General features: G+C 42.2%; 1 protein-coding gene across 2 annotated transcripts in view; it reads left to right on the top strand.

Moving 5' to 3' along the window:
- Positions 1 to 2,446: 2,446 nt before the first annotated feature.
- LOC144520974 (ERC protein 2-like) overlaps positions 2,447 to 16,327 on the top strand; it is a 165,497-nt gene continuing 151,616 nt past the window's right edge. For both annotated transcript variants that reach the window (XM_078255114.1, XM_078255113.1), the window contains exons 1-2: positions 2,447 to 3,341; positions 9,611 to 10,372. In XM_078255114.1, the coding sequence (XP_078111240.1) occupies positions 2,478 to 3,341; positions 9,611 to 10,372 (1,626 nt within the window). In that variant the 5' untranslated portion in view covers positions 2,447 to 2,477. The remainder of the gene's footprint in view (positions 3,342 to 9,610; positions 10,373 to 16,327) is intronic.

The following is a 16,327-nucleotide window of genomic DNA, read 5'->3' as shown; positions in this document are numbered from 1 at the left end:
GCACACGTTGCGTGCACACCTGGACTTTGTGGCATCATTTGACAACATTATTTAGACAAATTAAACTGTGCATTCAGTTTGTGTGGCAGATTAATTATTATGTAAGGTACTAGCTCGAAGTCATGTAGCCGTGTGCATATGAGCAAGAAACTAATCCTTCATGCCGTGGTCGTAGTAGAGTTATTCCGGGCGTCTGTCACATGCACAACGAACGTTCCACTCGTGCCACCCGTGAAATATAGTGCAGTCCACTTTGTAGTCTGATAGGTTGGCAGCTAGTTGAGCTGTATGAGGGGGACAAATGTTACCATGCAAATTAACGACTTACGCTATTGCAGTTTGGGTGGTGACTCGAGTTTTCTCTTCGCGGCAACAGCTGGCTGCCAACTAACAAGTAAGTGCAGAGAGAGACGTTTCCTACTTTTTGTATTTCCATCAGCACTTTTTGTCTTTGTTAAACCATACTGACATACTAATGACAAAGAGGTAGCAATACAGCTGCGTAAATCTGGCGCGTGCCCTTTGAAATTGACCGGTTACACTCAACTCCATCTTAATGCAAATTGTAGCTTAATCCGTAGACAAAGCTTTAATAGTAGCAAGCTAACATGTTTGCACTTTCCTTGTTTTAAACGGTTTGGAAACAGTTATCTTTGTGATTTTATTTTAATCATCATCATTGATTTTTCAAATATAAATGCACAATTGGTGTACCAACATTACACACAGACTTGATGCCTCCATTGCTGGCACATAGGGCTAAATTCGTTGTCTCAAACAATGATGGATAAGGGATTGACAGCTATGTTATGACTGACAAGCAGACTTAACCAATCTCTCAGTTGCATCCAGTGCAGTGACTCCCAGTGCCCAATCCTTTTGGATTAGAGGAGGGATTATCATTTGGATTTGCCTCTGCTTTGCAGACAGTCCCCAATATCTGGTCCATCATGGTAAGGGTTGTGCTTACTTTAATTTCCTGGGGATATATATTTTTTTACCTACTTAATGTGTGGCTTTTTGCCTCGAGGACAACAAATGACCGACGATTGTGTATGATATAAACACTATATATGCTGATTGTATCCTAATATGGGCACAGTCCATGCTGTATTTTTCTAGTTTGATTTAGCCTGAATCAGCCCTGATAAAGTCTGACAATGAGCTTTGCAAGTGCCCGAGAGGGATGGCAGATAATAAAGACTGGTCTTTTAATTCCATCTGCCATGGCCATAGGCAATTACACTATTTTGTCCCTGTTTCCTTCAGACCTGAGAAGGTATTAGAATTCAATGTGATATACAACAGGAGAATGAGTGCTGTCCATGGTGCTGAAATGGTCAAGTCAGTCCTCCCTGTTTTTTTCTTTCACCATCTATTATGGTGACTGTGGCTGTGCAAGGCATTCTGTAAATAATGAGTGAGAAACCAGTAGTACTCTATGCTACACCACTAATCTGTAGTCCGGTGATTAAACAGACATTGTTTTACTGTCCACCCATCACTCATCCACTGCTGTTACTTATACTCACACTGTACTTATTTATGTATGTGCTGTATTTATGTTGACACTGCACTACAATAGAATTTGTACAATCCATTTGAAACAATCTCTTTTTTAACCTAATCTTACTTGTAATCTAATTTACTTCTACTTAACGTTTTTATTTATTTATTATTGTAGCTATTTATTTACTTTACACACTTGCTCTTTTCTTGCTCTTATTTTTACCTTGAATGTGACTGTGAGCAACTAAATAATTTCCCTGAGGGGCTCAATAAAGTATTCTGGTTCTGATTCAGATTCTGATTACATCAGAGAGGATTACAGAGTACTGTAGTACTAGTAATATTTTGTAGTTTTTCACTAGATCGGTGGTCTCCAACCCTGCTCTTGTGGACCAACAGTCTTGCTTATTTCCCGTAGCCCCGAGCTCTGCCCGACAGCTGGACATCTTTTTTAAATTTAGGCAAAGTTCTTGTGCAGGGGCTTGTGTTTAGACAGCATTTGACATTTTAGAAGTTTTGAATAATTTGTAAAGTAATTTTGGTATCAGTATGAAACTTGGTCTCATATTGGCAATAGTATCCTAAAATGATATCCAGCCCTATGAACCATGTAGTGATGCTGCGTGTGATATTTTTTGACAATGGTCTGATGATTGGTCTTTCTCTCAATGTTTGTCTATTTTTAACCTGTCTAGAATCCATGATGTCCTGCACTGTAGCTGAAACCACAATACCTCTGGCCTTTGTGTCTGGGAGCCCTCTAGCCAACAGTCACTGCCATCTTCTTCTAATAGAACTAAATAAGACTCAGCCTAAAGCCCTAAACAATCAGGGATGGACAGGTGAAAACTGAGAGGCTGAGATGTGGCCTTTATTCTAAACCTTGTCTTTTATTCTGGTTCCATAAAGGGACATAGAAATATTCCCAACCTTTCGTCTCAGAAGTCCACATTTGCCATATAAAAATAATGCCTTTAAACATTAGAGCCAAGCCTGCTCAGAGCAAGCTGTCTGCTGGCCCAAAGAGTAGTGGGCACAATGATGGCAGCACATCTCATGCACGCTTTTCCAGAGCTCCCAAACAGGGCAAAGGCAAACAGGCTGTAAGCTCAGCACCAGGCTCCCGCTCGGGGCTAGAACCAGGCTCTGTGTCAGGGGGTGTGCCTGCCCCAGCATCTAAATTGGCAGGAGGTCAAGGCTCTGTGTCGAGGCCAGGTTCAAAGATCAAACCAGCCACAGCAGCAGACAAAGGAGCATGTCGTGGTTCAGCGACAGCTCCAGGGGGTAAAACCCTGTCTATGGAGAACATCCAGTCTTTGAGTGCTGCCTATGCCACATCAGGCACCATGTACCCCTGTGAGCGAGATTCCCTGGAACCCTCTGGTGGGTACCCGAAAGGCACCATGACGCTGGGCAGGAGTACCAGCCGCTCCTCCTACACTAACCGAACACCTGCCATGGGCAGCAGCCCAAACATCACCTCCTCTGGGCTACATCAACAGTCAGACCCCTATGGAGACCAAACCTTGCATCCTGCAAGGACTTCCAGTCTGCGGCACCAGTCTGGGAGACATCCACAGGCATTGGATTCGGCTGGACGGGGAGAGGTTTCCTCGTTTGATCTACAGTCTCAGCTGAGGGAGCTGCAGAGGGAGAATGACAACCTGAGGAGAGAACTAGATGTAGGGAGGGATGGAAGGACGGGCCCCAGCATGAACAATGTCAACTTCTGGACCCCAGATGTGAAACGAGACAAGGGGGTCCGGCGGGAGGAGGGAGTGAGGACCTCGGTTCTGAAGGACCAGTACAGGACAAACCAAGAGGATTTGCAAGTGAGAAAAATGACAAATTGAAGTTTGTTTCAAAAATGCTATTTTTCCACTTTAAGGAACATTTCTTAAATGGCTGTGTGAAAAACACAAGCAATTTCATCTTTCAACTTCTTACTGCATCATATGTTTAACCACGTCAGTATGACAGTAAGTCACTTTAACACCAGCAATTCTTTTAGAGAAGATCACATTTTTCAAATGGTGGAAATCTCATTTTGAAACAAAACTCTTTGATTTGTCTGCGGCACTGTGCACATATCACATTCAGACTTTTGAACCACCCATCTCTTCTGCACATCATACCTCTCACATCATACCTTTTATTCCTGTCTTCAAGGTTGCATTGAAAGGCTTCTGTGCAGTTCATTTGTGAAGATGCTTGCCAGGCTCAGTGCTGTCTGTGTTTCCATGGGAACGTGCCCTAGTGGCAGCCATTCAGCAGTGTTAGTCAGATTCTAAAAAAGCTCACAGCTACTCCTGAAGGGATAGTGACCAGTCTGTCCTGTGCCACCTCTCCCTGGAGTCTGTTCCAGTCAGTCTGAGGCATTATCCATCGCTCTGTCTCACTGCATACTGCATAGCTACTGTATATAGGTTCTTTCTTTGTCTGTCTTCCTTCTATTTTCTATCTCACCCGTTGCCAGCTTTCTGTTTCTCCATTTGTCTGAATGGCATCTTAAGTCCTCATGTGTAGCACATATTCATTCTAGTATTTTTGTGGGCCCCCCTCTCACATGAGGGCCCTGGATACTCAGTCCCCTTTCTCCCCCCAGTCCGACACCCCTGCTTCCTTGTGTGTCTGTGTTTGTCTGGTGGAAAAATAGAAGTGTTTTAATTGAGCCATAAGATATATTTCATCTGCTTTCACACTATACAGCTTGTATAGTTTCTGTTGAATCTACTCTTCATCTCTCTCACACAAGCATGCAAAAACTTTCATCATATCTGTGCTCTTCCATCTAACTTCTCCCTCTTGTAACCAAGGAGCCACCTCTGCATTTGTATTTATATCTTTTTCATCTCACATTGTCACACACACACACACACACACACACACACACACACACACACACACACACACACACACACACACACACTTTTCCTGTGATTTTAACATCATAAAACAGAAAGTTTGAAAATAAATACAGAATAACATTGTTCCCTAATGAACATAATGTAGTAACTATTAGGGGTGAAACGGTTCACAAAATTCACGGTTCAGTTCATATCACAGTTTTGGGATCACAGTCTTTGGTTTAGGTGGGTACATTTTTGGTAAGGTTTATAGAATTAAATGCGTTTGCCGCTGAAATACTGATGTTGAGATTCTTATGTCTATGGCATTAAAATGGAGCAGGACAGTCAATGTTCCCACTCTCTGTGTATGCAGGCACTTGGCCCTGTCTGTGATGGATGGATGTGTTTGTCTCTGTTCTGCTCCTTCAGGCGATAGACCCATTCAATGAGTGTCGACTCATTGGTCTCTCCCATGCTAACACACTCGCTTGTACCATCTTTTTTTCCTTCACCCTTTTCTTCTGTTATCTCTGTTTATCTACTGAAAACCACTCACAATACAGTATCTTTAGATGTATGATCACATAACCCATATGAACCTTATGAGAACCCTTATGTACACTTACAAGAATGAAAGCGTAGGTGTAGAGAATATATCGTAGGCTATTAGAAGCAGAATGAGTTTGTTTTATTAACAGAGATCTAAACTGGCATCATAGAATCCATTTAAAGATCTTGGAGAACAGTTGCGTCGGAAAAGTCACCATTTGACAAATAAAAATGAAAGAACTGATAGAAACCATTAAATGCTCAAGTTATGATATGGCCTCCTGCCATTATATGTAGCCTTTCTTTTTAGTAAACTCTGTGTACACAAACACATTTTCATGTTGTGTCGAGCCTTCGTAGTGTTTTAAAAATAGCTATTTTGAGGCTAGCATAAAGGTGCCCCTAGCACTCCCATTTAAAAGGCCATTTGACCGAAAAACGAAAATACGGTAAATCTTATAAGTGGTGATTCCGTTCTAAATATGCTTTTAAACGAAAGTACATTCAAAAGTACATTCACAAAAAGACCCTAGGTTGCATTTTGACGAGAGTTACGCTTTAACTCCAAGTCTTCCGGAATCGCGGCTAAAGCCAATTCGAAAGACCGCTGTTCGCCAGCAGCAGCAGCCATCTTCTTTGTTTTCAAGTAGCAGGGAATTCATGCCGAACCGTCGCAACTCTGCCGTCCTTATGTTAAGCCCGCCCACCGACTCTATACACGATGTGATTGGCCTGACCAGAATTTGGTTTTTCCAGCTCGCAAGCCAACGGAGAGTTGCTAGACTGACCCTGGCTGCAAATTACATTTGCTGCTGCTAGGGTGTGTCTAGATTTCTAGGTTAGAATTCATAACACCTTCTTTGTTTCCAGCAAGATTGAAGTTCATACTGAAAATCAATGTGACATATACCCACGAGTTAGTCAGTTTGGTTGACCATGTACAGTATATCTATAAACAAAACATTATTCATTATAAAACATTATATTACTCTCACTCTTACTCCTCCTCTTTTCTTACAGAAACACACACACACACACACACACACACACACACACACACACACACACACACACACACACCTAGGGATTTGGATTAAGTTGCTACCATCTTAAACCTTAACTCTCTCTTAGAATGTTGTAACAGCCTTATTTAATAAAGTCAGAAATAAGCCCAGCTTCTTTCAATTACTTTGAAAACGCAACAGCTATACCTCATGCAGAATATGTTATTCTAACTCTTATCTGCTGTCACCTCACTCTCCCTTATCACCTCCATCCCCCATCTCTGCTTTCAGATGATCGCTTTTATCCTTTTTTTCGTCTTCTCCATTTCTCCTGTGTTTGGCCCTTTGACACGCTGGGAAGAATTCAGACTGACAGGAACACTTTGTAATTAGCATGAGGAATGTCACCTTTTCTCTCAGCTGCAATGACCACAGTTGTCCCCTAACCATCTGTTTGTTTGGTGTATGTGTGCATGTGCGCATGCGCCTGTGTGTAAATGTGTACATATGTATTTGTGTCTACAGTCTTGGTTGTGTGTGTTTGTGGAGGATTGTCCACCCACTCGGACTTGATAGTCAGTGCTAGCTTTTTGCATTGATTATCACCCTCGCCTTTCTCCTACATCACAACTCTGCGTCCTTGGCGCCCTGTGCTTTCTGGACATAAGCAGAGGAGTAAGAATATATGAGGAAGGATTTGTAATATTTTCACAAAGATGAAAAGATTAGTAATTTAACTTCCGTTTAGTGTTTGTGTCAATGAATCTTTGACATAATCTATGTTGACAGACATGCTGTGTGTCTTTTTTTTTGGGGGCTTTTCTGCCTTTAATGGATAGGACAGCTAGTTGAGAAAGGGGGAAGACATGCAGGAAATTGTCACAGGTTGGATTCAAACCCTGGACCTCTGCATTGAGGCATAAACCTCTATGTTTATGTGCACCTGCTCTACCCACTGAGCCAAGCCGGCCACTGTGTGTGGGTGTATTTCTGTTTCCTTTTGTTTAATTTCCTCACAGCCTTTTCTTACCCTGCTCAGTCAATCATCAAGAATGCTGTGCCCATGGTTTCAAGCACAGAATGAATTTCCATTTGCCAGTCAGGAAAGCCAGGAGCTGTGGATGTAAATCAGCTTATTGTATTTTTCACTTTGCACTGCTACATGCAGCAAAAGCAGGAATGTTGAGTGAAATGTCCCCGGCAACACTTTATCGGGGCCCATTTGTGTCACTTTGTAATCAATTGTTCAAGTGATAAATGTCTTGACAAATCAATCAGCAATTGCATCAGTAAACCTCTTCAGTCAATCTTTACAAACTCAAAACCATTTTTGAGCCGTGCATTTGCGCGGCACTCAGACACTGCAAATCATCACCAATGAAAAGGGAACTCTCTGCTGAGTTCAATGATACCTCACATAAGACTCTACCTTAAACGGGTCACCAGTTATGAAAGGGGCGTGGCTTAAGCATAGAGGGGCGGGCCAAACCATCACCAATGAATAAGGAACTCTGCTGAGTTCAATGATACCTCACACAAGGGTCTACCTTAAACGGTTGAAATGTTATGAAAGGGGGCGTGGCTTAAGCATAGGGGGCGGGCCAAACCATCACCAATGAAGAAGGAACTCTGCTGAGTTCAATGACACCTCACACAAGACTCTACCTTAAACCAGTCCTTCCATAAAAATGAGTTTTTTTGTGATTGTTGCGGGCAAAAATCCTTGATTATGCGGCACGTTTTCTTAAAAAATGCGATGGAATATGGGGGATATTTATGCAATTTTATGCGATGAAATTGCAGGAACTTGCAAAAATTGCAGGAACTTACAAAAATTGCAGGAACTTACAAAAACTGCGGTTTCATCATGGATTCATCGCGGGGTTTGCAGCTTTTTGATGATGTTCACGCGTAATTACGTCACTTCATAACGTTCCCATGGCAACAGGGGAAAATGGCTGCTCTTGTGTGAAGTAAACGCAACATTTTTCAATTTTCTGCTAAGATATGTGAAACGAAAATGCGGGGATTCTGAAATCATGCAAGCCCCGCATATTTTGCGCGGAAATCTGCAATTTATGTGGCGAAAGTGCGGCGTATTTGAAAAAATGCGGCCCCAGCATAAATATGTGGACTTTGGCTGATTATGCATTGAATTATGCGATCACATAATCACGTTTTTCTGGAGGGGCTGTTAAACGGTCCAAATGTTATGGTCTGAGTAAGTGGGCGTAGTTAAAGTATAGGGGGCGGCTCAGTATCACATGTAGACCACACATAAGTTTCATGTAAATCGGATGATGTTTGTCATATAAGGCTTATTTCCTGTTGCCAGCGGGGGGCTGGCAACAGGAAATAAGCCTTATATGACAAACATCTATGAAGTCAATATTGGCCTGTATATGTCCTTAGGCCTGGACTCTTGTTGATTGTGGGAAATTTCAAGCAGATATCACAATGTACACTGTAGTTACAACCACTTTCTCGTTCATCGCTAAACACTCACCATTTGACGAAAAGTTTTTCTTTTAATAACTTTTCATCTTTAAGGTGTTGAGATGGTACAGACCAAATTTGAAGTCCATCGGATGAAATCTCTAGGAGGAGTTTGTTAAAGTGTAGCACCTTGACTTTTAACCTACTTCCTGTTGCCACTAAGGGGCGCTATGACTTTGAGTCAATTTTATCCTGTAAATGTCCTCAGGCGGACTTCCTGTTGGGTTTAGGGTATGGCTACGATGACATTTTTTGTACGTCTTGACATGCTTCATATGTGTACCAAGTTCCGTGAGTCTACATTAAACGCACTGCAGGGGCTACATTTTCTTAACTTTGTACGGGGCGCTAGCGAGCCATTTTTGTGCGCCTATTCCCGAAACCCTTAAAATACGTACATTTTCACCAGACTTGATGCGACTGCCAATTTTGGTGAGTTTTTGAATATGTTAAGCCCCTCAAAAGGCAATTAATTTGCCATAATAATAATAATTCCTTGCCGCTGTCGGCGCTCGGGCCCTAATAAAAATTAATTCAAGGCAAATATCTTCCCAAGGTTTTTGAATATCACGCCATGCTGCAAAACAGGGATTGTTTTATTCATTAAGGACTGAACTCTTGATTATTCTGTTTTATTAGTTTGCCCACTGGTTTGCATATGTCGTAATTGTATTCTTGAATAATTGTTGATTTGTCAGTTTATCAATTGATTTTTTAGCGACACAATTGGGATAATTCTCATTGCATTTAGGCCAGTAACCGTTGCTCTGATTTGTTTTCCTAAATCACAGATTTGTTTTCATCTGGAATAACATCACCCTTTATCCTGTCTTCCCCCTTTTGACCTTCACCTCTTTCAAACAAACCAAGTCATTTTGGCTTTCAGTACCTTCTGTCTTCACCCTGTGTTTTGAAGAGAAATGTCACCCACTGGTGGCCAAAGCATCACTCAACAGCATGAAGTAATCTACATATTGGTTTGATATTTTTCTATCTGCTTTCTATTTTGTCTTCATGCATGTGCATGTCTTTCTTGTGTCACATTTTGCTGCTGCAGCCTGGGGATATCAGAAGAAACAAGGTCTGTTTTTGTACCCCAGTGTATATTTTGTGTGTATCATCATATGTTTAGGAATTTTTGTGTGTTTGGTATGTTTCTGTACTTAATGAATGAATTTGCGCTTCATCTTTCTCTATTTGTAGCAGCTTCCGTTGACAGTTCAGGAGCTACAGGAGGAGCTGAGGGCTCACAGAGAGATGAACAGCCGCTTGCAGCAACAACGACAGCAGGGGAACTCTGGCTCCTATCGAGAAATCCATACAGACCAGGACCACAGAGGGGGGCTCAGCCCTGGCCACAGCCCTAGACAAAGCTCCAGCAACCTGCATAGTCCTGGACCAAAGAATAGCCCGAGAGCCAGCCCATCCAACACCTACAACCCGAGGCAACAGGAAGCTGATGTCATCATTCACAGCCCTGGTTATGGCTGTAACACTGCGGTAGCTGCGCAGAGAATCAGCCCTGCCAACACCCTTAAGCCTGGGCGGAGGAACAGCCCAAATCAGCCCCTATACACTCCCAGCCAAGGTCCGGTGGTAGCGCCCAGCTCTGGTTCACTCCGGCCCTGCAGCCCCTGCCAGGTGCCCGGGTGTGACGGCTTCTCCTCACCTCCTCCTCTGGATCCATCAGAGGAGAATGTCTTCCGGATGCAGGCAGAGCATGAGCGGCAGGCCAAGGAGCTGTTCCTGCTGAGGAAGACCATGGAAGAGATGGAGATGAGAATCGATTCTCAGAAACAGACTCTGGGCGCCCGGGACGAGTCCATCCAGAGGCTGCTGGAGATGCTTCAGTGCCAAGGCCAAGGCCAAGGTCAGGGACACTGGGGTCGGGGACAGCCGACAGGCATCGTAACCATGGTGGCACAGGAGGCTGAATCGCAGCTGGAGAACATGCATGTGCGAGAGGTATGTTTTTCTTCGTTGTATTTTTGAGTGCTCCAGGGGGTAAATGGGTATGAATCTGAACCATTCATATATAGTTTTAAAGTGATTTTAACAGTAGGGGTGGGCAGTATGTCGACATTTATTATTTGTTATCTTTCACTTCACAATAAAATCATGGTTTTGTTATATTACAAATCATAGTACACAATTATGTTGCCTGTGTTGACAATACAAAGCAATTACCATGTCAGATTATACTTAAAATGGTTGTGAAAATACTTGAGAGCTGAAAATTACTTCCCTTATGATTTGCCATCATACAGTCTAGTGCATGATAGCTTTTTAATAGATATGGTAATATATATGAATGGTTAAAGTGAAATATTTTTTCCATATCATCTCCATACTTAGATACATCTATTTGTTTTATGTATTTTTTTGTAATTTGCATATTCATCGATGTGATAAATTAATAAAATTTTGCTGTTAAGCTTTTCGTATGTATATGTGTGTGTGCGTGTGCGAGAGTGTGTGATTGTGTACCTGTGAGTGTGTCTGTATTACGTAAAGTGTGGGAGCAGAAAGCAGCTCAGCAGGTCTTATCAATGGGCCAGATTAACACACTGAGAGCCCTAAGCCTGTGTTCAGCCATGCAGTTTTACAATCTGACTCGGTTTGTTTGTGTGTGTGTGTGTGTGTGTGTGTGTGTGTGTGTGTGTGTGTGTGTGTGTGTGTGTGTGTTCCTGGGTATGCACATGCTCATATGGCAGTTGCTCATATGCCACTTGTCTGTGTGTTGTGCATAGCATTTGGCATTTATTCTACAGCACGTGGCATGCAGTAAGCTTGTTGTGCATTGGAATTGAAAAGAATATTAAATAAGGTGCAACATTTATTGCAGCTCATCAAAAATTCTCAGTTTAAATATAAGAAGAAGAAAAAACATTTGTTCTTGGTATGCTCATACCTCACTCTTTCCTGTTTTTCTGTCTTCCTCAGAGACTTGATTTTATTTTATACTTGATTGAGAATTTAAAATTACCAGCCCTCCATTTAGTGGTGGTGTAGAACAGGTGTGTCTGTATCCTCACAGTAAGCTGCTCTATGCTCTTCACTCCTGCATTGTTTATTTTTAACTCCTAAATCTTCTTAGCCTTTAATTTCTCTACCTCTCTGTCAGTGTGTGTGTTTGTGTGAGTGTGTGTGTTCAGTGTTGTGATGTCTGTACATGCCTCTGATATTGTTAGTGTCATGATGTTCTTGTTTTTCTGTCCATGTTGTTTGTCTACCTCTCTGCTGTGCCCAGTCAGAATGATTGCGTTTGCATGGGTGTATGTGAGCATGCATGCACATCTGGGGCCTGTCGGCTTAGCGTTTCTAGCGAGGACACTCCCTCGACGGGCTGCTGGTGGCTGATGGGATTTCCACCCGTGCCGGGTGTTTGGTCACTGTGATGATTTTGTCAGAGGGGAGCATGGGTGTTTCAGCCCATGCTAATGCGACCACTGCTCTGAATGTGTGTTCTTGTGTGTGTGGTGTGTCTGTGCGTAAGGGAACTAACCATGCTGTGTGTGTTTAAGAGGTGAGTACCTGTTCACACACACTCTGTGTGCTGTGCTATTTTTAACTGCTTGACAGCTTAACATACTGTGGGTGCAATGGAGGAGGAGGGGGTGAGTGGGTCTAAGAGGTGAGAGGGAGAGATGGGAGAAAGGAGTGTTTTTCTAAGGTAGAAAAACAGGCTGTGTTAGTCTGAATATTAATGTATGATTAATGAGGGAAAACACACTGACCGCCCTGATTGAAAAGAGAGGTGATTGCTGTTCTTTCATTTTTTCCCTCGTCTCCTTCTGGCCTCCTCTCCTCTGAGGTTGAGAAGGAGGGGATGGAGGCTCTGTGTGTGCGTGCGTGTGTGTGTGTTTGTGTGTGTGAGAAAGAGAGAGAGAGAGAGGGAGGGAGGGAGAGAGAGTTGAATTGATTGCAGCTGAAGTGTAGCAGTTGATTTTTCAGTTTTTAAGCCAAAGTAAAAGCATGCCTTAGAGTGAAATAAACTGATTTGTACATAGTACTAGACTCAATGTTCATATGCTGTAGAGCTATTTGAAGTTCTACTTGCAGTTATATTTGTATTGTGTTGGTTGTATATACATCAGAGAGAAGACAAGGTTTAACACTGTGCATGGTCTATTACATTAGTGAAATAAAATATTTTAAATATAATAATATTAAGCTAGTCCCAAAATTATTGTATTGTAATAAGGATTTGGGAAACATTCAAAATAATATTTATTTTTTTAGTGTTGAAAAATGCATTGTCCTGCTTCACTGACAAAGTTGTTTTATGTGCAGAAAATAAATAATTATTCAAAATGCTTCCTAATAACTGAGCTACTATTACACATTTAATTGCAGTGACAAGGCACTGTCAGACACTTAAATATTCACTATTTATTTATGAAAACATTCAAATTTGGGGGATTTCAAAATGTAGTTTATAACATTGTGGTGAAAAATAGTCAAGTCGTCTGACACTTTGATGTGGTTGTGGTTAGTGTGGAATGTGTGTGGATTTATATGCATTCATTTAACTGTAAGAAGCAGCTCACTTCCTGTGAAGGCCTCTTCCCTTTGTTTAAGAGTCGGAGGACCACTCTGACACATAAACATCATTTAGCCTTACACTTGCACTTGTCATGGTCAGTGAATGCAAGCCAGTGATGGTAGTGCAGCTATTGCCTCTAATAGGGGGCACTACTCTTAGCTCTTTTGATTAGCTCCAAAGGAAACCAGCCCAACTGCCTTTCATTACCGCGCCCATTACTCTCCTTTAAATGACCCAGCTTGAGCTGGGATAATAACTGCCTCCATTTTTAGTTCACCTCTGTTTTTATTTATTCTTCAAGCATGGCTTAGGGTTGACATGGGGCTTTCTTGGTATTCTTTGCTGGTTTGAAGAGAAATGATCACCTTAAATGTGTGTTAGTTTCTTATTTTTTATGCAAGGACGGTTTAGGAGATGGGTGTGAACATGTGTCAGTCTACATAGGGTTGTATGATGCAAATCTGAGAATCGAGTAAGGGTTCACAGAGAATTAAAATGTCTTTTTGTCTTTTCTTCTTTCTCTCTTTGTTGTACCTTTCATGACTTACAGACCATGTCCAGATGTGAAGTTACTTTAACCAGCTGTCTGTATTTCTGTGTGTATGGTATGCATGGATATATAGCTCACTCCATCACTACTTCACCTGCTAATTTGTGTTGTCAGGGGATGGTGTGGGTAGTGGTGTTCTCTCGCTTGTGTTTCCTGTTCCTTTGTCAGCTGTCAGACTGCTTTAGCTGCACAGACCTGCCATAGAGACACTGGCACATCTATGTCAGCCTTTTTACTTGGCTCTTGAGATAAAATGATTACACTGGTCAACATTACCATCATTTGTTAGAACAATGTGAAAGCCATATAGTATGGTTGAGTTCTCTATAACAGTGGTTCCCAACCTTTTTTCCTTGACACCCCCCCTACTTATGTAGAAGAAAAGTTGAGCCCCCCCTCCGAAACCGAAGTTGAGGTAACTCTCGAGATAGAGCCTTACTTTCTTTTTTGATACAGAGGAGTTATCAGCACTTTTACGTTTCTCCGCTATGTTTCATTCATAAAATAGTGATGCCGTGGCGGCAGGAAAAAACGAGGATGATAGCAGCTAGCAGCTGACCTGATGACAGCAAGGGTCACAGGTTAAGAGGTCCCTGGAGGTTTGGCTTACTAAGTAGCCTGCCTACAATTTTAAGCGAGAACAAAAATATATAGTTTTTATACAGACTTTTGTATACATTATATATTCTAGTGTATTATCATAATTTGTTTAACATGTACACATTTTTTTTTTTACCTCAACCTCAAACCAGATAAAGACTTGCGCACCCCCTGTGATCTTTGCCGCCCCCCTGAGGGGTCCCCGGACCCCAGGTTGGGAACCACTGCTCTATAATATTTACTGATACATTTTTTCATTACTAGCAATGTCCACAAAGTGGCAGTGTTCTATTAGAATTTAACTAGTGTGTTAGTAACATGCACTAAATGTGAGCCTAAGTTATGTGTGATGATACACACACACACACACACACACACACACACACACACACACACACACACACGCTGAGAGGCATAAATCTGGGCCTAATCGGCTATCCCCAGATGCCAGGTCCCTGTAGACCCAATATTAACAGCCGCACCACTGGTCTGTTCCTGCCCAGCTCTGTCCTGCTGCCAAGGGCATGCACACACACATGCACACTCTCACTGTGACATTTTTACTTAGAGATGGCATATCTACTTTGATACATATCGTACTGCAAATTTCATATGGTCCTTAGGACCTCTGGATGGAGTTAGGGCCCCTAAAGTATATGAAGACATCTCACTATTGAATCCGTATGACTGAGTGCTGTATGTAGCAATACTCTAGTCTAAAAACTATAAGGGCAAAGCACTTATGGCTACCCTGTTTTTTCTATAGTATGACTGCTTTTAGAAGTTATGCTGCTATTTTTGGCAGGCCCTCTCTGTCTGCCCCTGCATCCTCTCTCAAACATTGATGAAACTTCAGAAATGTAGCTTTTTAAAACTTTCTAGTGCCACTATCTTGAGGAGAAGTGGAAGTTCACGTCAGCAAATCTGTCTTTTTTGTAATCTCTATACTGCTTTTTCTTTTTGCTGACTTTCTCATGCCACCAGCCTATTAGCTTTCTTCTTACTTATCTGCCCTTCTGCCTGAGTATGTTTGTCTGTCCATCAACATTTCCCAACTCTCTCTTTCTTACTCCCCGGGCTGATATGCTATCTGTTGTGGTTTGGTTAATCGGTGAAAAGCCTGTCCCTGGTGGGGCTTTTTAGGGCTCCATTTTTGATTGGCTTCTTTCAGCCTCCGCTAATGAAGCCCCTCTCAACTAACATAAGAAGGCCACTATACCTTCAGCAAACACTCACAAACACACACACCAGTGCTCCCTTCTCTCCACCACACCCCAGGCACCACATATTCGCCACGCTCTGTTGATCTCCCAGAATGTTTGAGCGGAAAAGTTTATCGGGACAAAATTACACCCCTCAAACCTTCTCCTTACCCCTTCCCTATTTCTCAGTAAGGCTTTCCCTCTGATTTTCCCTTTGTCTTTTAAAAGTGCTCTTTCAAGCCATTGAGCTGATAGGCGCATACTTTTTCACATTTGTGGCAAGCAAATGTGTTTCCTTTTTCTCTCACTGATGGAGAAGGGATGGGAATGTGATTGATGAATGTGTGTGTGAGTATGTGTGTATGTGTGGGTGTCTATGTAAAATCTGTGCATGTTCTAGTCTGTGCATGGCGTATATGACACCATTGCCTTCAGGCCAGAATTGAACCTTTTGACCGTATCCTTCCATTCAGGATGCCGGCACTTATTGCTATAGTGTTCCGTTGATCCTATTCATTCCATATGTTTGGTCCTCTGACACATGTGGAGCAGAGATGACGGTCTTTGATGACATGCTCTCTTGCATGACTTAATTCCCCCCATTGTACTCTAACTGTTGTTGATAAGAAGTTAATACACACTCTCTCCATGGGCAGATAAATAAACACACTCACCATGACACATTAATACACATATGGTCAGTAGGAAATTAGGATTGTGCAGCAGTGGGCATACCAGTCTGTGGGAAGCATGCTCTGACAGCAGTAATCCCTCCTTATCCACAATTGACATGGACAAGAGGATAAGGCCCTTGTCTTCTCGCATTTCAACTCAGAGGGAGAACTAGGAAAAATGGGTGAAATGGGAAATCATGGCAACCTGTTGCCTCTCCCTGTATGTCTACTCATGCGTTTCTAGAGTCGTTAATTGACTGATTGATGAACTGCCTTAATATTATTGCCCCATCTCCATGTGGTTTCTGTCTGATTTGGTGGCTTTTCTTTACCCACTGACTGTCTGTT

The sequence above is a fragment of the Sander vitreus genome, chromosome 7 (assembly GCF_031162955.1).
Source record: "Sander vitreus isolate 19-12246 chromosome 7, sanVit1, whole genome shotgun sequence".
NCBI lineage: Eukaryota > Metazoa > Chordata > Actinopteri > Perciformes > Percidae > Sander > Sander vitreus.
The sequence above is the reverse complement of the archived record's forward strand: the minus strand, read 5'-3'. Positions and strand labels throughout refer to the sequence as shown.